The sequence below is a fragment of the Raphanus sativus genome, chromosome 6, assembly GCF_000801105.2.
Source record: "Raphanus sativus cultivar WK10039 chromosome 6, ASM80110v3, whole genome shotgun sequence".
Classification (NCBI taxonomy): Eukaryota; Viridiplantae; Streptophyta; class Magnoliopsida; order Brassicales; family Brassicaceae; genus Raphanus; species Raphanus sativus.
The window spans coordinates 21,922,483-21,950,441 of NC_079516.1; the positions used below are offsets into that span (position 1 = coordinate 21,922,483).

The following is a 27,959-nucleotide window of genomic DNA, read 5'->3' on the forward strand; positions in this document are numbered from 1 at the left end:
TAAATTTTCAATGTTCTTAGACACAATAGAGACATACCAATCAAAATGACGGATCACCATAAGATACAATATTGTTGATGAAGCTTCACATTGCAAGAACTTGAATAATCACAAAACATCAAACCAACAAAACAGCTTGAAATCATTCAATTTCCCAAATGAATTGTAGCTTCAAGTACAACCAATCGCACAGCTTGAAATGATTCAATATCCCACAATTGCACATATATAAACCACGCATGATCTTATCAACAACCAGTGAAAAAGAACATTCAAAAATCAATCAAACATATGCATAGATGCATGAGCCAAGATCAAGTAATTCTACACAAACATTTGCTACTAAGAATCAAAGAAAGAAAGTGACTTCAGATCAAATTGACATGCATGTTGGGATTGTGAAAGCCATGTCCAACTCTATTTATCCGATTAATACGATATTGTCCACTTTGGGCCTTAATAGCAAGCCCGCATGGATTTACTTTTGGTTTCTATCCCAAAAAGCCTCGTACTAATTCGAGTTAGACTTCTATTTATATATTAGACACTTCTTGTCTAATTCTCCAATGTGGGACTTAGATTGCATCTCTCATTCTCCCCCTCAATCTAAGGATCACATTCATCTCGTGTCCTTTCCTCCATCGAATTGAGGATGATCCTCGTCCTCCAACATCACAGGTTCCATGATCTTCTGACTCGATCTCTGCCACATACACCTCTCATCATTCCTAACTCATAGGATATATCCATTCTTTTCTCGAAGGGTATTTAGGTCTTCTTCCAGATTTCTCGTCAACCGCTCTAATACCAATTGTTGGGATTGTGAAAGCCCATGTCCAACTCTATTTATCCGATTAGTACGATATTGTCCATTTTGGGCCTTAATAGCAAGCCCGCATGGATTTACTTTTGGTTTTTATCCCAAAAGGCCTCGTACTAATTAGAGTTAGACTTCTCTTTATATATTAGACATTTCTTGTCTAATTCTCCAATGTGGGACTTAGATTGCATCTCTCAATGCATCCAATATACAAGAAGATAGCCGTCGATTCAGGAAACTCTGAAGAAAATGAATTTAGATCAAATTAAGCGACATGCATCGACTCTGTTTCCTAGAGTAATTCAATTTGATCTAAAGTATATATACAAAAAGAAAGAAAAAGCAGAGAATGAAACTGAATTACCCTCCCACGAAACTGATTCAAACAGTTACAAAAGAAACTGATTCAAGTTGAAATCATTAAATGCCTTAAGTTATTTATTTGACTTAAATTGATGACTAGATTACACTCCATATTGATCGAGCAAAGCTGCAAAGGTGCTTACAGTGATACTTATAATTGGTTCTCACGGTGTCAAAGAAGATCAGAGATGCTCTCTTGATTCATGCTGCGCAAGTAGGATGGTCAGAGATGTCTCATAGTGTACGAAGTAGTGGCTCACTTCCTTCGTCAGATGCTTGGCACGTGTTGATTAGCTTTTAAAGGTGGTACACGTCTTTGCCATGTGCTGGTCTTATTTTTCGTTTGTTAGCACGTGTTATATTTAAAATTGAGCTAAACTGTGTCACTTTTGTTGCCCTTTGGTCTTTGAAATTAATGAAAAGACGATCAAAAAGGTGAAGGGTGAGGTCGGGAGCTCGAACCTCACCAACAATCTAATTACGGAGTTAATGAGAATTTATAATGGAGGGATTGGGGTCGGTGCGCTGCAGCGATGTGATCTTGGGTCTACGGACAAGTGGTTCCGCAGGACAGGTTGTTACATTTATAGTCAAGTTTACTATAATTTGGTTTTATAATATTTAGTAATGAAAAATCCATGTATTTTTATGGACCCTATACAATATCTATTACATAAAACATTTAATAACCCTTAATTAATTACATATAATTATTTTACAAATTTATAAGCATTTGCATATCATTGTTTTTTCATTAAAAATTTATCACTGATTTTATAACACTTTATAAATTATTTTATATTTATTTAAAAGTCATGTACTTGCCTCTATAAATCATAACACTTTCTTTTATGAATTATAATAATTGATTTTCATAAAATAATGCAAGTAATTAATAACGCTTTAAAAACTTTATAATCCCTTATAATTGTTTTATGTAAAAAAATTATAAGCCTTGGCTAATTACTTTATACATATTATTTCTAAATCCTAAATCATTGTTTATTAAATTTAATAAATACAAATTCTTGAAAATAATTAGATAATGTTTAAAATTAATATTTTACAACGGAACTAATATCTAGAAACTCTCGAAGAAACTTTCACTTTTCAGAATTAGAGAGGATGTAAGAAATAAAGCCTCGTATTATTCGAAAAATAATAAAAAAACGATCAAACAACAAGTTCTCACGAAAAAATATACTCGATCTCTTAACAAACAATTCTGAAAACATGATAAAACGAAAAACCGCCGCGTCTCAACTTCTCATCGTCTCATTGTCACCGGTCTGTCTTGCCATCATGGAAAGACCACATACCAACTCTCCACTCCTTGTCGCCACTAGGTTACATCACTACCTCTCCGCATCATCTCGCCTCATGGCGACATAATTCCTCTTCGCTTCATGTCGTCTCATGGCGACAAAAATCCTCCGTCATCTCATGTCGCCTTATTGTGACACAGCTCCTCCTCCATCTTGTGTCGCCTCAAAGAGACACAACTCATCCTTAAACTCTAAATAAAATGTTAAAACTTTAATCTTTATTTTTATGATCATTGATTGATTTTAATATAAAGGTTCAAAATTATCTTTTTGTCTATCTTCACCTTTCTTTCTCATTGGTTAATCCTTTTTTATAAGATCACAATTTATGGCCATTCATTAAATGAAATCTAAAAGCCAAAAATCATTCTCTCTTTTTCTTACAATTTACATGACTTAGCCTCTTCATCTCTATCTTTGACTCTTTCTTTTTTTGCAAGAAAAAAATGATGAGAGAGGGTAGGACCACCAAACATGACACTAGAGGAGAAGAAGCTTCTTCTTTAACCGACCACCATCGAAGACGATGACAGTAGATCTGTCTCAAATATTTGAGTTTTTAAAGATCTATGTTGTTTATGTTAATGATGTCTCTTGATTCCTAATCTCTAGATTTGTCTTTTTAGTTTTTCTTTCGGTTTATGGATTCAATTTAAGTTAAGATGATAAATTTTGAGTGCTAAAACTTTTTTTTGCTCGACTTGGTCCTTTTGATTCGTTTTTTAGAGGTAGTGGAAATTTTATTTCTACTATATCCATATTGTATACATTACTCAGTCATATTGTAATCATAACTCAACCGTACTAAAAACCATAACTCAGCCTTTGATTATAATGAAGCCGTATTGTAACCATAACATATACATAACTCAGTCATAAAATATGTATAACTCAGCCGTAATTTAATTACAAATCAAGAGTATTGTAATCATAACTCAGCCATAAAATATGCATAACTCAACCTTAAAGTTAAATCAGTCTTAGAAATCCATTTGTATTCGCCATATCTCATCTTGTGTTGGAGACTCACCGTGTGAACTAAAGTTATCATCTTCAGATGATGAACCATCCGATTAGTCGAAAATATTAAATCAGCTTTCAGATTCATCATCTTCTTTGTCTTCTTAGCCGTAATTTAATTATAACTCAACCGTAACTAAACCATAACTCAGCCATAATTTAACAATAACTCAATCGTATTTCAACCATAACTTAGTCGTAATTTAACCATAACTAAGCTGTGTCCAAACCATAACTCGGCTGTAAGTAGAATTCATACATTGAAAACTCTAACATTCATATAAGCAAAATTCATACAAAAAACAGTAACATCCATACAACACTTTTACATCTGAGAACGAGAACATATGTGTTCTTTCTTAGGATGTTTATTCTCAATGGAAACTTTCAAAGTAGATTTCATCGTATATTTCTTAGGCCTTCCTTTTTTGTTTGCTCTCGTACCATTTTCCTACCGCAAGATTTAGCGAACACATCTTCAACCTTAGAACCTCCAAATTTCTTTAAATTCGCTCATCGACAAGTTATGAGATCTCTTCTTATAAGGTAGCGTCGGTGAATCTTTGTCTTGTGTTTTAGAGATTCACCGTATCCATAAGATCTCAGAGAAAGATGAATGAAAAGAATAATAATGAAGAAGATAGATGAAGAAAATGAAGAAGAAAACACGCATTTGTAACATAAACCCTAATTTAATTGTTTTAAGGTTAATAATGACATGACAAATAAGATCTGATGACATTGAAAATCGGAGCTCATGACATGGAAAAGTGATAAGCCAGCCGCCAAACGAACACATAACTCAGCCTCAATAAATCAGTCATCAACTATTATGTAAGTCTGCCGCAAAGTGAATATTATTTCAGTAATTAATCTTTCGCTAAAAATTAGCCGTAATTAAGCTGAAAAATATTAAGTGAGCCACATCGTCAAATAGCCGTCTATTCTAGTAATTAACCTTTTGATACTAAGTCAACCATAATTAGACTGAGTTTACTATAAATCCAACCAATTACGGCTGATTATATGTAACTCAGTTGTAACCATCTCTCATAAGTTAGCTATAAATTTAATAACTCAGCGAGACGATGTCATTAAATAAGCTGAAGAAACATAAATCAGTCTACCAATGTATAAATCAGCCGTAACTTATGTCTGTAAATCAGTTGTCACTAATGGCTGCAACGTACTCATAACTCAGTCGTCAATATCACCACTACAGCTGAATTCATTAATACACATCACCAATGTTCTAAATAACACCTGCTTTTTTCTTACATAGCATTAAAAAATAATGACATCTTTGTAAATAGTTTTGTTGTAGCAACATAAATAAAAGGCACATTCGATATCAAAAAGTTTTATTTGGTTCTGGTAATAAGTACTAAAATTTATGTTTAAGTAAATGTGTTCTTCTCCAAGAGTGAGAAGTATGTATCTCTATTTAATGGAGGATTCAGAAGTGATTGAGCGGAGAAGTAAAAGGCGGAAGCAGATCAAAGCCAATATTATTGTTGCTGCTGCTAGTGGGAAAGAATTAGAAAGTAAAAATGTTATGTAGAGATGCTTATTTGTAAACTATTGAATGATGATCAATGTTAACGTTGTGATGTTATGGGAGTGAAGGTGATGGTCTTCTGGAACATAGTGATGATTGCTTCTTTGACAAAGGAAGCTCAAGAAATGAAGCTGACGCAGATGATGAATTGACTGATAAAAGCACAAAGTAAGTAGTAGGGAGGCTGCGTCTAGTAGAGCAACATCTGGAATGTCTAGTCATGAAAGGAAAATGATGAGCTTTCTTGATATAATCTTAGCTGTTCAAAAGAAAGAAAAAAACTGGAACCTTTTGAAATCTTGTAAAAGCAAAACTCTGCCAGGGTTCTAATGCCATCACCAGCAAGGTTTGGACCAAATGTTAGGAAGAATTCGTCTTTGCAGAGGAATGAGTTGACTTCATCCTCAAGAAACACTTGCAACAGAAGAAGTGAGTCCTCAAATAACACCAGACGTGCTGACGTAACTGTTAAGTTATATAATATAATCTCTCCTTAATACATTTAAATAAGTTAGTTATTACACAAAGAGTTGTAACTCTTCATGTTGTGTCTTTTAGTATGAAGAGTTGTGTCTCTATTATAAAGAATTGTGTCTTTTGTAAATGCAATGATTCGATCTCTAAATAAAGGTCAATCATTTGTTGTAAACACTATCACAGAATCTCAATAATATACAAAGTATTATTCAGAACCATCTTTCTTATTCTTTCTGTCGTATTCGTGTGTAACACACTGCGATCTTTGTGTAACACAATGTGATTGAAAATCGTAACATGGTATCAGAGCCTCACGTTTGAGAGGACAGAAAAAACGAAATAGTAAGAGAGAGACATTGCGTGAAGAATAGAAGTCTAGAGGATTTTTGCATACGATTTATCAGAAGGATAAGAAACGATGCAAAATCAAAATCAAGTCATACCCATATTCGATAGGGAGAAGTATAACTTCTGGAGCATTAAGATGACAACCATTCTCAAGACCAGGAAGTTATGGTCTGTGGTTGAAGAAGGCGTGGAAGCCCCACCAGCACAAGCGAATGAAACCCATGAGACAGCAAGGGAAAGATCGCTTAGAGAAGAAGCAATGTTGAACGATACAATAACTTTGCAAATTTTGAAAACTGCCGTATCGGATGATATCTTCTCACGGATCGCAACAGCAACAACATCTAAAGAGGCGTGGGATGCATTGAAGGCAGTGTATCAAGGCTCTCCTCAAGTCCGTTTGATTCGGCTTCAAACGTTGCAAAGGGAGTTTGAAAATCTGAAGATGTATGAGAATGAAGACATCAAGGTCTTCACAGATAATTTAATTGCCTTGGCAAATCAATTAACTTATCATGGAGAACAGAAGACAGACATCCAACTCATACAAAATATACTCATCTCTCTCCCAGCCAAGTTCGATAGCATAGTCAGTGTGTTGGAGCAAACAAGCGATTTGACTTCAACAAAGATGGCAGATTTGATCGGTATCTTGAAGGCTCATGAAGTAAGGCTGGCTGTAAGAGAAGAAAGCACAAGTGAAGGAGCATTCGATGCTCGTGTTAAACAGAAAATTTTTGGTGTCACACAAGAAAACTCAAACCGTCGTGGAGGCAAGAAGTGGTGCGGTTTATGCAGGAAGAACAATCACACTGAGAGTGAGTGTCTGAAGAAACAGAAGAACGATGATCCACAGAAGGATCACAAGAGTAACAAGAAGTGTTACAACTGTGGTAAGTTAGGCTACTTTGTGAATCAGTGCTACTCAAAGAAAAAGGAGAAAGCACATCTAAGTCTTGAAGAAGAAGACTTGAATGGAGATCACATGTTGTTCAGTGCGAGTGAAGCAGCAACAACAGTGATGGAAGATGTATGGTTAGTTGACAGTGGAGCAACTAATCATATGACAAAGGAGGAGAATTATTTCTCAAAGCTTGATAGGAGTATCAAGGTTCTGATAAAAATCGGAGATGATAGCATAGTCATGACAGCCAGTAAAAGAGATATTACCGTCATGACTAATGGTGGCAAGAGGACCATCAGAAATGTGTTCTTGGTTCCGAGTTTGGCGAAATATTTGTTGAGTGTTCCGCAAATTGTTTCAAGTCGATACCGGGTGAAGTTCTAAGAGAAGAGATGCATCAAAGATGACGCAAAAGGAAGGAGGATAATGGATATCCCAATGACTCACAAGAGCTACAGGATCAGGATGAGGCCGGCTCAGGAAGAAGCCATGAGCGCAAGTGAGCAAGGAAAAATGGAGACATGATACAAGAGATTTGGTCATGTAGGCGACAAAAAGTTGCAACAAATGCAAGACAAAGACTTGTTAAAGGGGTTACCAAAGTTTAAAGTCAAGAAGGAAACATGTGAGGCGTGTAGACTTGGAAAGCAATCACACAAGAGCTTCCCAAAAGAATTGTTGGGGTCGAAATCGGACAAGGCAAAGTTGGCATCCAAATTTCCGTTAAAAATTATTTACTTAAGAATTTCTACGTTTTCGAGAAAAGAAAAACTTATACGAAAAACTTATACGAAAAACTAGCGGAAAAATCTTGTTTTAAGACAGAGATTCTCTAAAAACAACGATTTCTTAATCAACGATTTAAGATATTGACGATTTCTAAAGCTACGATTTCTTAATCAACAACTTAAGAAATTAACGATTTCTTAATCAACGACTTAGGAAATCAACGATTTCTTAATCAACGACTTAAGAAATCAACGATTTAAGAAAGTAACGATTTCTTAAATCAACGGTAAGATGTTATCAAAGGTCCAAACATCCGCAAACAAGCATCCTAAGAGTGCCGTAGTCTCGCAACGACTTCGGACGCTTGGACAACGGAGTTCAGTCCACGGCACAAACCCGATCGCGATGGCGATCGGGTCACGAACAAGAGCTCGGTTGCTATAGCGATCGAATCACGAGACACCGAGTCTCGGATGCAGCTCGGTCGCTATAGCGATCGAACATTCGTATATCGATCATTTTTCGAAACGTCCGAAGTCTTCCGAAATGACGATAAGACGTAAAATTATGCATTCTCGACTATCCGTATAGCCATTCTCCGCAACTCACGACTAACCATTTCTTGATCTCTCGATCAAATGGGATCGTCCGTTCGGTTTACGATAAAACCGCGGAAACTTAACTTTATCGGAGAAATCGTAAAAACGTTTCATATCGAAAAGACGGCCCAAAGGATCCTAAACTTGATTCGAAGCCCACTTACGATTTCTTAAAACCCATAAACTTTATGACGATTTATGCTTGGAAGATAAGCATCAGTTTCCGCGGATAAATGGAAACTTTCCGCAAATAATCATGAAGATCGGAAAAAATGGAATATTCCCATTTTTCGACTATGACGGCTTAAGGGCAAAAGGAGGAAGCGTAAACCGACTTTGGAGGGAGTATATAAGGAGTTCAATGCGAGAGGCATATGGGGAGATATTTCAGAGCAAACTTAGCACTTAGAGCATTTTAGGCAACTTTCCGTTTTTGTTTTTCGAGCTGTGACTCAATTAGGTTTAGCCACCTTCGGGTATTAGAACTAGGGATCTCGCCGACAGCTCTCGTAGCCGAAGCATGTTTCCTTGTTGTTGTTACGCTCATACGCAGATTCAGAATAAAAATCCTTCTTGCTTTCTTTTACGATTTTTACTTTGTTTCTCGTTTATTGTCGTGTTCTGATTACTTGACGTGTGGTTTCTCAGAAATCCGGGACCTCTGGGAAATTAGGGTTTTTCTAGTTTCCTAAATTATACGAAATATTGACGGTGCGAATTTTGGTTTCCACAAGAATCTCAAACTAAGACAAGTGAAAATCTTGAGGTTGTGCATACAGATGTATGTGAGCCGATGCAGCACCAATCTTTTGATGGAAGCCGATATTTTTTGCTGTTCTTGGATGACTATACTCACATGTGTTGGGTATGCTTCTTGAAGAAAAAGTCAGAAATCTTCTCAATATTCAAGAAGTTCAAAGCAATGGTAAAGAAGCAATCGTGTAGTACCATCAAGACGTTGTAATCAGATGGAGGTGGTGAGTTCACTTCACAAGAATTCAACCGGTTCTGTGAAGAAGAAGGAATCAATAAGCAAGTTACCTTGCCTTATTCACCACAACAAAATGGTGCAGCAGAGAGGATGAATAGGACCTTAGTGGAGATGGTTAGGACGATGTTGGCAGAGCAAGACTTACCGCTCAAGTTATGGGCAGAGGCGGTATACACTGCTTCATATCTTCTGAACCGTCTACCATCAAAGGCAATAGAAGATGATGTCACTCTTATAGAGAAGTGGTGTGGACATAAACCTGATGTGTCACACATAAGAATGTTCGGTAGTTTATGCTACATACATGTACCAGATCAAAAGAGGAGAAAGTTAGATGTCAAAGCAAAACGTGGAGTCTCTGTTGGATATAGCAACCAACCCAAAGGCTATAGAGTTCTCATCTTGGAGAATGAGAAGATTGAAGTATCAAGAGATGTAGAGTTTGAAAAAAAACAAGAAGTGGGATTGGAAGAGGCGAGAAGAAGTTAGGAAGACATTGGATTTGTCTATGGAAGACACTCAATCGCCAAAGGAACAACCCGAAGGTACTTTTAATCATGTTTTCATTCAAAATAATGATCCTGATACAAGTGATGAAGATGAAGAAGATTCTGAGCCACCAAAGAAGTTCAAGTCCATGGCTGAGATCATGGAAAAGGCACCAAGAGTGGAGTTTTATGAGGCGGCTCAAGCAATAAAAGCTTGTCTTCATGCACAAGAAGAACCATACACTTATGATGAAACGTGTGGTAAGAAGGAATGGAGAAATGCCATGAATGAAGAAATCGCCATGATAGAGAAGAACAATACATGGGAACTAGTAGACAAGCCAGAGAAGAAGAATGTGATAAGTATGAAGTGGATCTACAAGATCAAGACCGACGCCAACGGCAATCACATCAAGCACAAGGCAAGACTAGTTGCAAGAGGATTCTCTCAAGAATATGGTGTTGACTACCTTGAGATGTTTGTCCCTGTCTCAAGACATGATACAATAAGAGCCATATTCGCATATGCAGCTCAGATGAAGTGGCGGTTGTATCAAATGCATGTGAAGTCAGCTTTTCTCAATGGGGAGTTGAAGGAAGAAGTGTATGTCACACAACCACTTGGGTACGTGACGCAAGGAAAGGAACAGAAGGTGTTGAGGCTACACAAGGCTTTATATGGTTTAAAGCAAGCCCTAAGGACATGGTATGGAAGGATAGATTCATTCTTTCTTCAAAACGGGTTTGAGAGAAGTATGAATGATGCAGCCTTATACATCATGAAGCAAGGAGGAGATGTGTTGATCGGTTTATATGTGGATGATATAATCATCACTGGAAACAATGTTGAGATCATCAACACATTCAACGAGAATATGAAGAAAGAGTTCGAGATGGTGGATATTGGATTGTCAAACTACTTCCTTGGAATGGAAGTAATCCAAGATGATGGAGGCATATTTCTTTCACAAGAAAAATATGCAAACAAACTTGTTGATAAGTTTGTGATGCGTGGAAGCAAGAGTGTAAGCAATCCACTTACACCACAAAAGAAAGAAGTTGAGGATGACAAGGAGTATGGAGATCCGACTAAGTATAGAAGCATTGTTGAGGGCTTTTGTACTTGTGTGCATCAAGACTTGATGTGATGTATGCAAGCGCCTATCTCTCAAGATACATGTCATCACCGCGCATGAAGCACTACCAAGAAGCCAAAAGGGTGCTAAGATATGTCAAAGGACATCAACTTTGGAGTGTACTTCACAAGTGTGAAGGAACCAAAACTTATTGGCTACACAGATAGCGATTGGAGTGGTTCTAAGGAAGACAAGAAGAGCACTTCAGGTTATGTGTTTACTCTTGGTTCAGCCATGTTTTGTTGGCAGTCAAGCAAACAACAAACAGTGGCACAATCAACGGCTGAGACAGAGTACATAGCCGTGTGTGCAGCAGCAAATCAAGCTGTGTGGTTACAAAAGGTTATTTGAAGACTTTGGACATAAGTTTGAAGGAGGCATTCCGATCCTATGTGACAACAAATCAGCAATAGCAATTGAGAAGAATATTGTGCAACATAGAAGGACGAAGCACATAGAGATCAAGTACCATTTCGTGAAGGAAGTTGAACAGAAAGGAATCATTGAACTGAAGTATTGCAAAGGAGATGATCAAGTCGCATACATTCTCACAAAGGCATTGGGCGGTTCAAAGTTTGAAGATCTTAGGAAGCAGCTTGGAGTAAAGTTGAGATATGATTAAGGAGGAGTGTTATAATCTAATCTCTCCTTAATACATTTAAATAAGTTAGTTATTACACAAAGAATTGTAACTCTTCATGTTGTGTCTTTTAGTATGAAGAGTTGTGTCTCTATTATAAAGAGTTGTGTCTCTTGTAAATGCAATGATTCAATCTCTATATAAAGGTCAATCATTTGTTGTAAACATTATCAAAGAATCTCAATATTATACAAAGTATTATTCAGAACCATTTTTCTTATTCTTTCTATCGTATTCGTGTGTAACACATTGCGATCTTTGTGTAACACAAGCGGTTATTGAAAACCGTAACAGTAACTTCGTATAACAGTCAGAGTAGCAACTTGAGCTCTAATTCTGATGCTCATAACCCAAAAGGAAGGGACGGCCAAAGAAGAAGAAGCAACACAACAGGGCAGTTTAGATTGTAGCACAAAAGGTTCTTTTTGAATGTTAAAACTTAAAACCATCTCGTCAAAGGTCTGTTTGTAAACATAAAGGTTGAGCCATCTGTTTGCTGTTTTTGCAGGCGTGATCTGGTTCTCAGCTTCTCCAAAAACACACTCGTCTGATTCTTACTTGCTGCAGCGATCTCTTTGATTGGATCAAATGCATACATATATATAGATTTGGTGTGGTCATTGGAATGCAGAGAGACAGATATTGGTTGCTTTTTGCTTTTGAAATGGAAAGTTGTAAAACCACCGTCTATCCACTTGATCCATTTGTTAGACAAGCCAGGTTGTTGTGACTCCTTGAATTTTAACATTATGCTTTCAAATCCACTCACGTGTATCATCTTCCTTCCCCTTGCTTTATCATACTCAGTCCACTTGAAATACAGGATGAAATATATTAAAATGTGGACACATGAACTAAATCCCTAACTTTAAGCAGCACATATACTTTCATAGATTTTTTAAAAATATACATATTCTTTTTGTTCAATGAATTTTTTTTACGAAATTTATGGGGGTTAGAACATTTTCAATGTATATTTCTATATTTTTTCTCTAAAATATATTTTTTACTATAACAATTTTTTTTGCTTTAATATATGTTTTTTATAAATAGAGCTCTTCTATTTAGAAAAATATATTATTTTCACCCTATAAATGAGTTTATGTTACTCATGATCATAACCTAAGAAGGAAATCAATTCGTTTTTCTTTGACTGATTAGTTTTAATGGTTAAAAAGAAATAAAAAAATAGTAAAACATTTTAAAAGAAAAAGGGGAAAAAAAAAGAGGAAAAGAAGATTGAATCTGGATAGAAGGGAGAGAGGCAGCGCATGACCGCAGTTGAATCCCCTCGGACAATTAGATCCGTCCAGGGCTGTCTCGGATTCATTCTACACACCAGAATCTGATTTTTATTATAATATATATATATATTACTGTGAAAAAAAGAAAGAAACGATTTTGATGATGGAATCAAACTTGTTGAGGTGGCTTTGTTATTATTCCATCTTCATCTCTCTGACGCTTTCGGCCTTTGTTGGTGATCATCATCATGGAGTTTCCGCCGAAGGTGTTAAGCCTCACGAAGCTAAACAGCTTAGAGACGAGGTAACCACCCTTTCCTCAACATTAGATCTTGATTTTGAGTTGGTCAATAAATCAGTCACTTTAGCTTTCTGGGGCTTGAAAAGTCTTCAACTTTGGACCTAAATTCTTAAGCCTCTTGAGAATAATGACATTACAGTTGTTGTGCAAAAATAAAGTAGCTGTTGGTTGTCGATAATGGCCTAATTTGATCAATGTTGAGTGGTAGGTACGGGAGATGTTTTATCATGCCTTTGATGGATATATGAACAATGCGTTTCCACTCGATGAGTTGAAACCTTTGTCCTGTCAAGGAGAAGATACTCTTGGAGGCTATGCGTTGACTCTGGTATGCTGTCATCTTTAATCTTCTACTAGGCTTTGTGATATGTAAAAACCATATTGAGGATGTTTTGACTTGTGTTAGATTGACTCGTTGGATACATTAGCTTTGCTTGGTGACCGAGAGCGCTTCACTTCTTCTGTTCAATGGATTGGTAAACATCTTCAGTTTAATATAGTGAGTCATGGTTACAACTTACATTTTTTTTGTTTTCTCCTAGCAACATCAAAGTTTCCAATATGTTCACATTTCATCTTTCTTTGTAACTCATACAAAGGCTTTTCTTCGTTTTTTTCTAACTGCAGAATAAAACTGTATCTGTGTTCGAGACAACTATCCGAGTCCTTGGAGGTTTGCTATCTGCTCATCTGATTGCAAGTGATTATGCAACGGTACTTTCTTCTTCTTGCTTAGCTATTCCTCCAGTCGTGATTTCATCTTATACCAAAGATAGTTGTACAGTCTTCTGCTATATGTGAAAAAACCTCCTTGGTTTTGGTTGTTTGAGTCGAATCGTATCTGATGGCAGGGCATGAGAATTCCATCTTATGACAATGAGTTACTAGTCCTGGCTGAGGATTTGACACGGAGAATGCTTCCTGCATTTGATACACCCACTGGTATTTGCTTTTCGTTAGTTAATAAGCTGTTGTCCATTATATGAATATGTGAAATTGCTTTTGTCATCTCATTCCTTCTCTTCCTCTGCAGGAATCCCATATGGATCTGTTAATTTGATGTATGGTGTTGACGAACATGAAAGCAAGGCAAAAAAACATCTTCTTACTCTTTCATACTATGTTTAATTAATTAGTCTGTGATGCCACTGGGACAAACGAAAATTAGTTTTGCTGGCTTGGCTCTGAACTTTTTAAATTGTTGACACCCTACTCCTCATTTCCAGCTTCCTGATCTTATCTTTGAACTCATATAGTGTTACATTTTTGTTTTTCAGATAACCTCAACTGCTGGTGGTGCTACTTTGACTTTGGAGTTTGGCGTGCTCAGTCGTTTAACAAATGATCCTGGTCAGTGAAGCTCTTGAGCTTTTTGTATTTCATGTCTTATCAAGGTGTAAAGATGTTTTGGTTTAATAGTTTGTTCTGTGTGTGTTTTTCATGCTCTTACTTGGTGTTCCAACTTTGTTATACTGAAGTTTTCGAACAAGTTGCAAAGAATGCGGTGAGGGGACTATGGGCACGTCGTTCAAGTCTCGACTTAGTTGGTGCTCACATCAATGTCTTTACAGGTGAATGGACACAGAAGGTAACCACTTATATTCGTCTATAAAATTGAATTTAAAAGGGTCCTTTATATGTTACAAGAAGTACTACAGTTTCTGGCATACTTCAGCTAATAACTTTTTCATTCCATTGACTGGGAACTTTGCTTCCACAAAACAATTGGTCTTGTCTTTCATCACCCATGTTCTGAAGGGCAGTGTGTCTACATGGCAGGATGCTGGTATAGGAACAAGTATTGATTCCTTCTATGAGTATCTCCTCAAGGCTTATATACTATTTGGTGATGAGGAATATTTATACATCTTTCAAGAAGCCTACGGGTCTGCAATGCACCACCTTCACAAGGATCCTTGGTAAAGCTTTTCTTTAAATCTTTTTGTATATTCGAAAAATTGAAAAAACACACACTCCCTATGTTTGGACTATATTGTTTTTTTTCTAGTTTTGTCCTAGGTATGTAGAGGTAAATATGGATTCCGGAGCTATTGTTTGGCCAGTTTTCAACAGCCTTCAAGCTTTCTGGCCAGGACTTCAGGTATATAAGTGATTGTAAACTGTTAAATATTGTCAAGTCAGATAATTAAAACTATACTGTTTCTCTCTCTCAAAAAGGTATTAGCAGGAGATGTTGATCCGGCGATTAGAACTCACACTGCCTTCTTTAGCGTCTGGAAACGATATGGTTTCACTCCCGAGGGTTTCAATCTTGCTACGCTTAGTGTCCAGGTGGCTCTATCTTAATTTATAAGTGTCTCCATGATTGCTCTTTTTTTTTGATGTTACAACTCTTTCATTTGCCATAACAGTATGGTCAAAAGAGTTATCCACTGAGGCCGGAATTAATTGAGAGCACATATTGGCTATACAAAGCTACCAGGGATCCCAGGTTATCCAATTAAGTCAATTCTTATCCTTTATGATTGGTAAAAAATGTATCCCAAGAAGCTCAAAGACATCTTCTTCCTTTTTTACAACAGGTATCTTGATGCAGGACGTGACTTTGTGGCAAGTTTGCAATACGGGGCAAAATGTCCTTGCGGTTACTGTCACATCACAGATGTTGAACTTCATAAACAAGAAGATCACATGGAGAGCTTCTTCCTCGCAGAAACCGTAAATTTTTTTTTTTTTTTTAAAAAAAACAACTATGTTTCTCAAATATGGATTTGCTTTAATTACCTTACCTGTTTTTTTTGCATTTCAAAAATATTTCAGGTAAAGTACTTATGGCTGCTGTTTGACTTAGCTGTTGACTCAGACAACCTTGTTGACAATGGCCCTTACAAGTAAACAAAACCCCCCACAATAGTCTCTTTAAAAAAGTTCACAATTACTAATCTTGTTTTACTTTAAATCGTCAGGTACATCTTTAGCACTGAAGGTCATCTATTACCATTAACACCGCAAATATCTCTAGCTCGAGAACACTGCTCATACTTAGGCGGATATTGTCCACGCAATGCCACAAAGTTAGGACAACAAGAAGAGTATAGTAACGATGATCATCAAGTCCCTGGAATCGAGCTTGGTCATCATCACAGTAACATTTATCCTTACCACGAGTCTTTTCCTGTTACCGGTTTAATAAAGGTTTGCAAAAGATCTCGATCCTTTCTTTCGTTTCGATCATGTTACAACAAAAGTCAGTTTTTCATCTGTTTTTTGGTTTGGTTTTTCGTTAGGGTTTATGTCCAAGACTAGCTCATGCTCAGAAATACGGTTTGTCTTATGTTTTGCCTGAGAAGACAGAACCTGAAGATGTTAAACGACCTAAACCGGTTATTACAAGCCGCTCCATTGTATTGGTCTCTGATCAAACCGTGGCAAAGAGACCACAAGAAGAAGGTTTTAGGAGTATCTCTGATGGTGGTAGTAGTAGCAGCGACCAAACCGGTCAAGAGTTAACCTTGTTAGAGTCAGAAACTGATGATAAAAGAGTGTACTCTTCTTAGTGTCCCCTCTAATATATTCAGATGTTCCAAAAGGAAAGATTACAATTTTGCTTTATCTGATCTGCCTTTTAACAGTTTGGGTGCATTTAGCTTTCTGATCTTTCTTTGAGTTAATTTAAATTCAACAAAAAACATTATGATAAAAGGTTTCTAGATCATAATCAATTGCATCAAAAAGATAAGGTTTGGATGTAGAAGTAATTAGGGCAGTTTTCGTGGCAAAATTGTGGTTATTTCATAACAGCCACGAAAATTAGAGGCGGGTTTTCGTTTCAAAAAGACATTGTTTTCAAGTTAGTATTTTCCTGAAATTTTTTGAGATTTGTTGTAGCTTTTGATTTGAAAATGAAAAAAAACTTGAATGATATATAGCTATTGAGTCGGTATAATAAATATTTTCCTTAACGTAATGGTTCTCATAGTCGGGACTATCTATAACATTATTCAACTATTCAATGAATGAATTTATGTTTATCACACGGTTATATTATTTAACGATATAATAACCAACGAAAAATATTTAGATATATAACAAGTAAGTTTAAAATAACAGATAAGTAAACTTACTAACTAAAAAACAATTAAAACATAATAAATAAGTAAAACTATTAATTAAAATTATTTAAAACATTTAACTAAAACTATAGAGAAACTGACACATAAGCCAAATAACTTCATAAATATTAGTATAGATAAGCAAAAAAAAAACTAAAACCATGGAAAAACTGACACATAAACTAAATCACTTCATAAATAATTAAATACTAGATTTTCGACCCGCTCGATCGCGCGGATGTCAATTTTTTTATTTATATTAAATGTTATACATGATTTGCAATGAATATAATGTTTAATTTTAATTGTTTCTTGATTAACTTTTTAAATACTATTCTTGTACTAAATATTATGAATATACTGATTATATGGATTTAAATTTGGTTGGCAAGATTTTCAAAAAAGTGGATATTTTTTGAAAATTTTAATTAGCTAAAATAGTTAGCAACGTGAACTAAATTTGTAATAAATATTTATTTGTATAAGTGATAATATTTTTAAAATTTCTCTGATTAAATAATTTTTTAATATGACATTTCATGTAATAAAAGAGCTAATATAAAGTTTTTTATAGCTGATGATCAATAATGTCAAAATTTTATTTAAAAATATAAAACAATTTCTCTAAAAAAGTATGTACGATTTTACCTAACAATTGTTCTTGTTGACTTAGTTTTTTTCATGTGTATTTGTCATGATGTACTTAATCTTACACATATAAAAGGTTTGGTAGTGCTTTTGTGTTGTAAGTTAGAAAATGTATTTTATAGTGAACTTTTGATCGTGGATTGTTGGGATGCTTTGACATTAAACTTTCGTGTATTTTATGCAGAGATTGTGGTGGCTAGAAAAAATTAAACCTAATTTTGGTCTAGTTTGAAGTTTAGAGACTTGATTATTTAATATGTTTATAAAGTTGGGCTTGTAAGACCAGTTTAGTAAGGCAACGTGAAGACCTCATAATTGTTTAAGTCAAGTGCTTTATTCTCGACATCAGAAGATTGTAATCAAAACTGTGTTTTAAAATCAGTGGCATAAGTATATAATTTTTGTGGAAAAGTCTGGATTAAGTACAAAATGTACTTAAGCTTTAATAGTTTAGATAGTAGTATAGTTATGGTGAGTGGCGAACCCACGTTCAATACAATGGTGTCAGTTGACACCACAGAAATATTAAAAAGCAGATTTGCATGCAGTAATTAGTAATGAAATTTGGTGTAATTGGTTAAGGTGTAGTTCAATGAACCCACAGAACCAGGGTTCAAATGCCTACAATGTCACAGGGATCACCCCTGGTTATGGTCAAGATGAAACAAATCTATTACAGAAAATAAATCTGTCAGATAAAAATAAAACATGTGGTTAAAAGAAAACAATCAATGGAAAATTCGATCAGGTTGACAAAATAAGTAAATTTTGTTAAAATGAAACAAATCTATTAGACACCAAATAAATCTGTGGAAATATAAATAAAACTAATCTATGGAAAATAAAATAAGAATAAGTTAATAACTAAAATAAAATAAGAACAAATATATTAATGAAAACTGGATTAGTGCTATATTATAAATAATATTCCCATTAAATAATTTTAAATTTTTGGAATTGTTAATTTCCTTTTAGCAATAATGTTAAGGTTTTAGTTTCTAGATACCATATTTATATGGAGCGCACCAAAGCAAGTTTATAAATACCTAAGGTAAACCCTAACTTTCAGAACGCAGAAGCACGAAGAAGAGTCTGGTTGATTGATTTCACTGCAGAGGGAGGGAAGCCATGGATAGATATTATTTGAAAAGAGAGATGACCAGGGGCAGGATGCACGGTGACCTTTTGAGTGATATGGATCTCGACGAATCCTCGACTATGCCTATGGACGTCGATGATATGGACTCCTCCACCATGGAGATGTTTGGCGATGTTTTCCACAATCAGCAGCCGCTCGATGATGCCAATTTCTTCAACCGCTTTGAGGATGATTTCGACGATTTCGATATCAACTGATAATCCCTAATTAGGGTTTTTCGATTTTTTTTCCTTTTGATTTTTAACTAGGCATGTGATCAAGCTTCTCATTCAGTTACATATTATCATTCTCATATTCTATATTAATGAAAATTTTACTTTTGGTATATGCTCTACGTTAAGTTTAAGATCCCACTGTTTTCTCTATCTAAATCTCTTGAGTTTTGGGCATTGCTTAGTTGCGTTGTAAATTGGGTTGATTGCTTGGGATTCAATTGAAGAAGATGTTTGTATGGGGTCTCAAGTGCTTGGACTATATTAGCTTTTTTCCTGTCGTTCACATGTAATCTATTAGCTCTGCTTTCCTGTTCGTTCGGCGTCAGCGACTGCGTCAAACTCGTTTAATCTGATATTCGTTTCATAGACGCTGACGCCGACGCCGACGCCAACGCTGATTGTTGTTCGTTTTGAAGACGCAGAAAATTGATGCAGCCGCAGGACGCCGACGCATGACGCTGTTTTGGGTTGTTCGTTTGGTTGACGCTACAACTATTTTCATTTATTCATATTTTATTTCTAAAAATTTGTAAAATTGTATTTTAAATAAATAAAATATAGTTTAAATATATTTACATCCATAAGAATATTATGTTTAATTGCTAATAAATTTTTGGTCAAATATAAAAATATTTGATGTCACAAATCATAAGCTAAATAAAAATAAAAATAATACATCAAACTACTTTATAATCATAATCAATCATATTAAAAAAATTATACTGAAGTAAATATGATAAAATCATACATTTAATTTTCGAAATTATCAATTCAAACAAATAAGTCAAATATGTTTTACAGATAAAAGAAACATGAAATTAAGTTGGTTGATAAAAAAAATATTACAGCAAGTCTTAAAAAAAATCAAATCATTAACTAAAACATGATTTAATATGGTAAACGACCTCTACCAAATCCATTTGTGATATTATCACGCAAAGCCTCCACTATTGTATCACCTCTCGGTTCATATTCAATATGTCCACCACCATCATCATCATCACCTTCTTCTTCTTCTTCTTCTTCTTCTTCATCGCCATCACCATGAGTTTCTTCAACTCCAACATCAACATTTTCCCATTCTAAAAAATCTTGATCATCTCGATGTGAATCACGTATGAAGTTGTGTAACGCCATCGTCGCTGTCACCAACTTAATCCACTTGACCAGACCATACTTTGGATGCTTACGGTCCAAAATCCTCCATTTTGCTTTCCATACTCCAAATGTCCTCTCAATGTATGATCGCAGACTTGAATGCCTTTTGTTAAACAGCTCTCGTGCACTAACTGGTGGTCCTCCTCTCTGAAATTGAGGAATATGATATCGCATATTACGATGCGGACCAAGATACCCTGTCCTGGTCGAGTATCCGGAATCAACTAAGTAGTACTTTCCAGGAGGAGGATGTGGGAAAGAAGCCTCATTCCTCGCATAATGAGTCAAGACCTTTAAATCATGTGCTCTACCAGGTACTCCGACATATGCATATATGAACTTCATATCGAAGTTACATATAGCAAGAACATTCATTGTAACTCCTTTTCTACCATTATAGGCTTCTGCATTCTGACTTAGAGGACGAACCGGGACATGCGTTCCATCAAGTGCTCCGACACAATCTTTGAAATGAGGCCAATACTGACGATCATTCCTCACAACAGGACTTACTCTTTCAAACTCGCCTTCTTGTGGTCTTAGTGTATCTGCTGCAAACTTGAGAAGAGCACTCAAGACATCATCAAGCTTTCTTTGTACCGTATCCAATGATCTTTGATACCTTGAAGCAATAACCCGCTTAGTCTTATCTTGACCAACAACCTCAAGAAACATTGCAACAGATTCCTCAAGGTAGACATTGTGAGACTCTTTCAATCCATATTGCTCAGTTAGCAACTTACACAAAGCTTTAGAAGTTCTCTGATGCATCCGAAGAATGTCATAGCACTGCTGATCAGATTCATACATAAGCTGTTGAACATAACGCCATCCTACTCCTCTATCTGTTCGATGACTCACTCTCTCAGTAGCCACATCAAACAAACCAAGCTCATCATCATAATCACCATCCTCATCTTCCAATATCCATCTTTTAATCATCTGCAAAACATTGAATATAATCATAATCAGACTTAAACTTAAGTAATAGTAATAGTTTTAGTGACAACAAGCTGTAATAAAAGTAACAAGCGACCATATCAAACTTAAACTTAAGTTCCATATATATATAAAGCCATAAAAGTAACAAGTTTCATACAGAGATCAGACCAACAAGATAACAAAAGAAGACTAGTCCTAAGCTCCATACTAGTCAATCAAAACGCTTTTTCTTAGTCCTAAGCTCTAGAAATTTAATTTTAGCTTCATCTGTTTTCATTGTAACAAAGGCCCTACGGTTCTCTTCACTATCTATAAGCAGTTCCATTGCTGCTTCATACAATGGCGACCACTCTTCCACTCCGGGAAGTGCAGACAAAATCTCTAGCACATTCTCAATGGAGATCACTCTCTGTCTCTCTTCACGCTCCACTCTCTGTCTCTCTTCACGCTCCAACATCTGCTCCGCTATCCTATTCTTCACCACAATAGCATCAGTCCTTTTGTCACAAGCTTCTACAACCATGTCTTTCTCCTTACGCCTTCTTTTTGCTCTTGAACTTCCGCCGGAATGAGTCTGAGCTGCTGGCTGAGTTTGGCGTTGGGTTTGTATCTGAGCTGGTGGCTGAGTTTCTGTCTCCAATGCTTGAGGTTCTGCTGCTGGCTGAGAATCAGCTTCCTCATCACCATCATCTCCACCCACTCTAGAGTTCAAACTTGCTTCTCCATGTTGAGCACTCCATCCTTCAGCTCCAGTTATTACTACGCCACCAAATTCTGCTTCATACATATCCATGTTGTCAATCTCTTTGCACGCGGATTTTCTAATCCCAGGACACTCCTGTATAACAAAAAAAAAAAAGCAATGATCAGTCACAAGCATACAAAAAAAAGCAATAATCATTTAACAGCTAAGTTCACATAAGAGAATGTGTAACTGACCTTTTCACGTTCATTCCACCAATCATCTGACATGAGAATTCTTCCCTTGTGGTCATACCCAAGCCCTGTCCTGTTTTGAGTCAGCGCCTTAATCTTGATGTATTTCTTCCTACTGGTGTCGTACTTGTTCTTAAAGTCCCTCTTCCAATCGGAAAATCCCTTCTTAAACCTCAGCTCAAATGCATCCATGATGTTCTTTTTCCCTACTTTATTCATGCCTGTAGCACTCTTATTTCCTTTTCTTCTCTCTTCCGCGTACAGTTGAAAAAAATACCTAGTTTCCTCGGGAGTCCAGGTCTAAAACACACCAACCAATTCTCAATAAAACTTAAACACAAAAGAACAGGCAAGAGATAAGTATATTCTTAAACACAGACCTAAAGACAGTTCCATACAACCTAAAGACAGTTCCAGACAACCAGACAGTTCCATCTTAAACTAAAACAACTCCACGTGAATAAAGAAAAACTAATGTGAGAGAGCCTTACATCTTTTGCCATCTTAAGAAGTGAGAGGAACAACATCAGAGAGTGAGCTTGAGAGTGTGAGCTTAAGTGTGAGCCTGCAAAAAAAAAATATATATGTCATGTATAATTTCACATCACACGAGTACGTATCACAAACTTTAAGTGCAAGAAGCAACCACAACTTCAAAACGAGACTTGAGTAAACTGAAGACCTGTGTTACAAGAATCAAAAACACAACACATGTAACTCAGAGAGGAACCTTACAAGAGTGTGAGCTTGAGAGAGAGAGCTGGGTAATGCTTGAGAGAGAGAGAGAGAGAGTCTGAGTTATAATGTAATGTAATGCTTCAAGTATCTGAGCTTGGAGAGAGTGAGCTTAATACAAGAGAACCTGCAAAGACAACATAAAGAATAACCACAAGAGATTAAAACAACAAGCTACAAGAAACAGGAAGCTACAAGCAACACAACATAAGACACAATTACATAACATGTCTTTGTAATAATAAACAGGATGAAACAGTCTTACCAAAACACAGAAGAGAGAGAGGGAGAGGGAGAGCTGCGGCAAAGAAGAGAGAGAGAGAGAGCTCTGAAGACCTGCAAACACCAAACAAGAGAAACCCATCAAACATATGAATAGCAAAACCCAACAAAGACATAGCTTTATGTAATACAAACAGAGCTGAACACAGTCATTTGGAAAAAAAGAAAATGAAAGCAAGAGAGAGGGAGACAGACACTGAGTGAGCTTCGGTAAAGAAGATAAATATGTATTAGCAGCACAGAAATGAAGTATTACGAAGACAGAGGATATCAAAAAAAGATGTGTGAAGCTAGCTAGAAACAAGAACTCGTGACCTCATCTTGCAACAAAACAAGCCTAATGGTGGTGAAACAAATATAAACCAGAAACGTAGTGGTACCTCAAGACAGAGAGAGGGAGACAGACACTGAGTGAGCTTGGGAGAGCTTGAGACCTGCAAAAACAGAAAGATAAGCTTCATGAAGACACATACTTTTGTATCAGACACATTGCAATCCGAGAACAGAAGCAAAAATACCTCAACGAGAAAAGGAAGTGATGGGTTTGTCGAGCTCGAGATGGGTATGGAGAAGAGAGAGCTTGAGATGAGATGAGCTGGGAGATGGGTAGATCGAGAGAGAGAGAGAGAGCTCTGCAATAGATAGATCGAGAGAGAGAGAGCTCGGAGTTCGTCAGAGATCGAGAGAGAGAGAGAGAGCTCGGAGTTCACCGGAGATCGAGAGAGAGAGGCTGAGATGTCGGAGATTGAGAGAGAGAGAGAGAGCTCTGCGAGATGGATCCAGAGAGAGAGAGAGCTCTGCGAGATGGATGGAGAGAGAGCTCGGAGTTCGCCGGAGATCGAGAGAGAGAGCTTGAGATGTCGGAGTTCGCCGGAGATCGAGAGAGAGAGCTCGGAGTTCGTCGGAGATTGAAAGGTGTTCGTCAGAGATCTTTGCGTCGAGTTGCGTCAATGGAAGCATGAGAGGCGTCAGGCGTCGAGTTGCGTCAAATATCTTAGGCTTTTTGGGTAATTAGTGAATTAGGTTAAGGGTAAAATGGTAATTAGGTTAGGTTGACGCAGCAAATAAGTCGCGACCGCCGGATTTTCTTGGCGTCTGACGCAGGTGCTGACGTTTAGACGCAGACGCAGACGCACATACCGGCGTCGATGAAACGAACAAGCTTATGTGCGAGAATCATTGCCGCTGACGCAGACGCCGGATCTGCGGCAACCAAACGAACACGCCTTTAGTAAAAAAGTAATGTGAGTGCGATTACATAAAAATATTTTATGATAGCTTTCTTATATTTTTTTGTTTAAATAATTTTTTTTGTTTTCTTATTAGTATTTATTTAAAAAGTTTTTTGTTTTGTTTGGAGGGTCGGCCGAGCGAGCCAACCCTATATGGTTTCCAGAAATAATGTCGGCCATATGTCTTGATTATGCCATACAGCACTCACCCTTTTAAACTCAGGCTGAGCGTGGCATAAATAGCCATCCGACCCTTTTTAATTTTCAAGGACGAGGCCCATCTACTTTATATAGAAGCCCTTCTTTACCTCTTCTTTCTCCTCTCCCCGATGTGGGACGAAAACAGAATGCAAACTCAACATTTCTCTTAACAAAACCAAATAAATAAAACACCGCTACAAACTAACAAAATGTCTGCTTTTTCTCTCTCAAGTGCATATAGAAAAGAGTCTTAACAACATAACACTAGGAGTTGATGAAACAAAATGCTTGTGCTTGAATGTAATAAGAGTCTCTGTACTTCTTGGCACTCCCTACACGTATCCCATTCTCCATCCATTCGTTCCTGTGTATCCAGGCCTCCCTCCCAAAATCCAATATTCCCAATATCTGTTCTTGTCACCATTTCAATATTAAGTTATATATAAATATGTCTCACCATGCTCATAAACAGATGCAAAAAAGACGTACCGCTCCTCCTTTCCAAGATACGAATGTTGGATCCATTCTTGACGGCAAAACTTCTACCGTGTCTATGGCTTCTGTTGGAGGTATCGCATGAAGAACTCTAGGAGAGAAAGGGACACAAACATTAACATAAATCTCTTTGGATCTAGAATACAAATATATGTTTGTTAAAAGGAAATGAACACACCTTTCTTCCACGGCTGAGACCAGACCTTTAGTCAAACCAACACCACCAACCTGAGATGAAGCAAAAAAAACAAGAGTTTCAGGGGATTGTATGGAGGAACCGAGACAGTATTCAAGATTCTACCAATTGTATGCTGGAGAATAGTTTTCGCTGAAGGTCTATGCGTCCTGCAAGCCCCAAAAAAATGATCTTTTGTTAGGAGTCATCACCTTCAGATATCAAACAGGACAGACAGTGAATCACTCACCGGCAGAGAGAATGCTGCTGGTAATGGCTTCAGCAAGACCAATCTTCTCTTCTTTCTTTGGGTTCAGAGGGGAAGCTGCAAAACTATCCCACACTGGTAATCCCATGTTACCACTACCAGCAAAGTCCATGTTCCATGTTTCCTCCAACATGTTCTCATGGTCTTGGAGCCTACACAATATACAAACTGAGTATCTCTCAAACCGAAGAGAGGGGTAGAGGAAAGGATTGACTCTGACCATGTACGTGGTGGCTGGGGAAACACTTCAGGAACAAGAAGGTTAGGATAAAACAAACCCATCGGTGGAACCTGAAATAACCAATGAAAATATATTTTTAAGACTGAAAAACATAAGAGAGAATTTAACAGAACCATGTTTTTATGTTTACGTTAAGTGAGGTGAGATTTGTCTTGTGAGCCACAGCTGGCATGCCGTCCTCGTAAGAATAAACTGTTGCAACTGTTTCAACTTCTCCTTCCTGTTTATGTAGAAAAACATCATATTAGCAAGAGAACAAAACAACAGAGATAATGAATCACCAACTTACTCTAATCTCACAATATGACTCCTTAAGTCCATTAAGCATGAGCAGGTCGATTGGCTTTGCCAAAACGTCTGTTCGAAGCTGTGGCCAGTTTTGGTAATGCCTCTGAATCCATAAAAGGCATCTACATATATCCTGAAAATCATTTGTAGATGAAGAAAGTTTAGCATGCAGTGTAGCTCATCTCAGAAAAGATAAACAATATATCTTTACATCTCCTCCAAAAGGTAGAATCTTTTCAGTATTTGGCAATGAGACTCCATCCTACAAAAAAATAAAAATAAACATATCAAAAGAGCATACAAGGAAGAAATGAATGCAGCTAGAATTTTCTTGCCTATTCTGCTGATTACCTCAATACAAACAACTGTACTAGTCTGGGCTCCCATATTCACAATACAAGCTGTTGACAAACCATTCCCAAAAATGGTGGATAAACCTTCTTGGTGGACCACTGCTGAGCTAAAGCATAGGTCTCGCAACACAATAGTCAGCAGTTCCTTTATTTCTGATAAAGTACCCAAATAAGAGTATATCTTGATGGAACTGAAGATTAAAGCTGTAATAGAATAGGCAGAGCAAGTTTTACCGCGGTTGTCAAATGTTGCCGGGACAACAAGAACAGCAGAATACTTGTTTCTCTCACTATGAGCTATCTCAAGTTTATCTAGTAAAACCCAGTCCCAGATAGCGATTAAGTCCTCACAAACCTGTAACGGTACAAGAATCAAATAAGCAGTCACCTCCACCAATAGACAAGACAAGAGAAGAATAAAAGTACCTGTTGTGCAGAGTATTGTGGGGAAACATTGAAGTGGCCTCTCCGGATAGGACGGTGGATGGTATATGGATCTTTTGGAGATATTCTCATAGCTTCTTCCCCAAAAATAATATTCCTATACTTGCGCTTACCCTCACCAGGATGATCCTTAGAGTGGGTAACAGTTTCACTTGTATGAGCAGAGGTTTCTGTATTATTCAGAAAAAAAAAAATAACATTTTACTAAAACTGTATGTAGCAGATAAAAAATATGGAAGAAGAATAACACACACACACACCTGATGTGGGAAGGGAACTAGGCTTCTTGTCCTCCTCATACACATTAGTCCAAGTAAAGACGGCATCTTTCTTCGTAGTGGTACTTGGCTGGTTGTATCCATCGATCCTCGCCATCTGCATAGTATAGTATATAATCAGATTGAAGTGAAGCAAAAGAAAGAAAAAAGAAGTAATAATAATAAGCTTGCCTTGCGTGAGCCAAAAGAAGAAGAGGTTTCGTCGTCGTGGAGGTATGGTATCTTCAACAGCGATGCCGTCTTATTGAGTTTTAATAAAGAGTGTGAGTCAGCAACAAGAACAAGTGAGAAACGAGATTATTTATTAATTATTACTTACAGAATTGAAAGCTCTCTCACGGTCAACGTGTTGACCGGTGGTGACCTGAGTGTTAATCATCAGATCGACAAGGTTGGGTTTGGCGTGCCTAGCAACGCAGTGAGGGACATTGAAAGGTGTGTCTTGCTTAGCTAGTCCTATTCTTACGTTCGCAGACCCTGGGTTGATGATAACGAGATTTGATCCTCGTTCGGATACAAGCTGTGATGGGACTACTGATTTCAGGTAATCCTGCCATTCATAAAAGATATTGTTTCTGCGTCAGAGAAATCGGATTTTGACTTTGCGGGCGAGACAAGAAGAAGATGAATACCATTTGACCGGCGATTGAAGTGGAATTAGGGTTTCCACCAACTTAATCAGATCGCAGTAGATTGAACTGAAGCTGATTTGAGAGACCGCGCAAAGGAAGTCTTTAACACTGAGGGACACTCATTTTTTTTTTCTCAACAACAATTTTAGAGGGTGTTATTGGTTTTTGTATTTTAATGGATTTAGAAATCCAACTCGAATCAACTGTTATTGGTTTTATTATTTCAAAATCTGTTTACAAGTCTAGTGTTATTGGTTATAT

The 27,959-nt window shown here is 36.8% G+C and overlaps 4 protein-coding genes and 1 non-coding gene across 5 annotated transcripts; 1 reads left to right on the forward strand and 4 right to left on the reverse strand.

Annotated features, from left to right (window-relative positions):
* The first annotated feature begins 12,612 nt into the window (after nucleotides 1-12,612).
* Nucleotides 12,613-16,535, forward strand: LOC108805975 (alpha-mannosidase I MNS4). Its single transcript, XM_018577981.2, has 16 exons — nucleotides 12,613-12,946; nucleotides 13,152-13,271; nucleotides 13,350-13,442; nucleotides 13,571-13,657; nucleotides 13,795-13,885; nucleotides 13,977-14,032; nucleotides 14,221-14,293; nucleotides 14,422-14,531; nucleotides 14,723-14,862; nucleotides 14,963-15,044; nucleotides 15,122-15,235; nucleotides 15,316-15,395; nucleotides 15,487-15,622; nucleotides 15,725-15,795; nucleotides 15,871-16,099; nucleotides 16,192-16,535. The coding sequence occupies exons 1-16, from the start codon at nucleotides 12,803-12,805 to the stop codon at nucleotides 16,459-16,461; spliced, it is 1,896 nt and encodes a 631-aa protein (XP_018433483.1). The 5' UTR covers nucleotides 12,613-12,802; the 3' UTR covers nucleotides 16,462-16,535.
* Nucleotides 16,536-19,332: 2,797 nt separating this feature from the next.
* On the reverse strand, nucleotides 19,333-21,138 carry LOC130495655 (uncharacterized). Its single transcript, XM_056987082.1, has 2 exons — nucleotides 20,082-21,138; nucleotides 19,333-19,496 (listed from the first exon to the last, which is right to left on the reverse strand). Exons 1-2 carry the CDS (start codon nucleotides 21,136-21,138, stop codon nucleotides 19,333-19,335), a joined length of 1,221 nt encoding a protein of 406 aa, XP_056843062.1.
* Nucleotides 21,139-21,349: 211 nt separating this feature from the next.
* On the reverse strand, nucleotides 21,350-24,271 carry LOC108808102 (uncharacterized). Its single transcript, XM_056987083.1, has 4 exons — nucleotides 24,232-24,271; nucleotides 22,566-22,639; nucleotides 22,078-22,374; nucleotides 21,350-21,976 (listed from the first exon to the last, which is right to left on the reverse strand). The coding sequence occupies exons 1-4, from the start codon at nucleotides 24,269-24,271 to the stop codon at nucleotides 21,350-21,352; spliced, it is 1,038 nt and encodes a 345-aa protein (XP_056843063.1).
* A 175-nt stretch (nucleotides 24,272-24,446) lies between these two features.
* Nucleotides 24,447-24,582, reverse strand: LOC130497300 (U11 spliceosomal RNA). The gene has a single exon (XR_008936300.1). It is a non-coding gene; the product is annotated as a U11 spliceosomal RNA (small nuclear RNA).
* Nucleotides 24,583-24,671: 89 nt separating this feature from the next.
* On the reverse strand, nucleotides 24,672-27,858 carry LOC108806436 (actin-related protein 9). Its single transcript, XM_018578554.2, has 16 exons — nucleotides 27,699-27,858; nucleotides 27,386-27,616; nucleotides 27,238-27,306; nucleotides 27,049-27,163; nucleotides 26,771-26,958; nucleotides 26,579-26,699; nucleotides 26,343-26,497; nucleotides 26,203-26,253; nucleotides 25,993-26,124; nucleotides 25,834-25,923; nucleotides 25,683-25,753; nucleotides 25,445-25,614; nucleotides 25,321-25,364; nucleotides 25,198-25,247; nucleotides 25,014-25,110; nucleotides 24,672-24,932 (listed from the first exon to the last, which is right to left on the reverse strand). The coding sequence occupies exons 1-16, from the start codon at nucleotides 27,699-27,701 to the stop codon at nucleotides 24,789-24,791; spliced, it is 1,731 nt and encodes a 576-aa protein (XP_018434056.1). The 5' UTR covers nucleotides 27,702-27,858; the 3' UTR covers nucleotides 24,672-24,788.
* Between the last annotated feature and the right edge of the window lie 101 nt (nucleotides 27,859-27,959).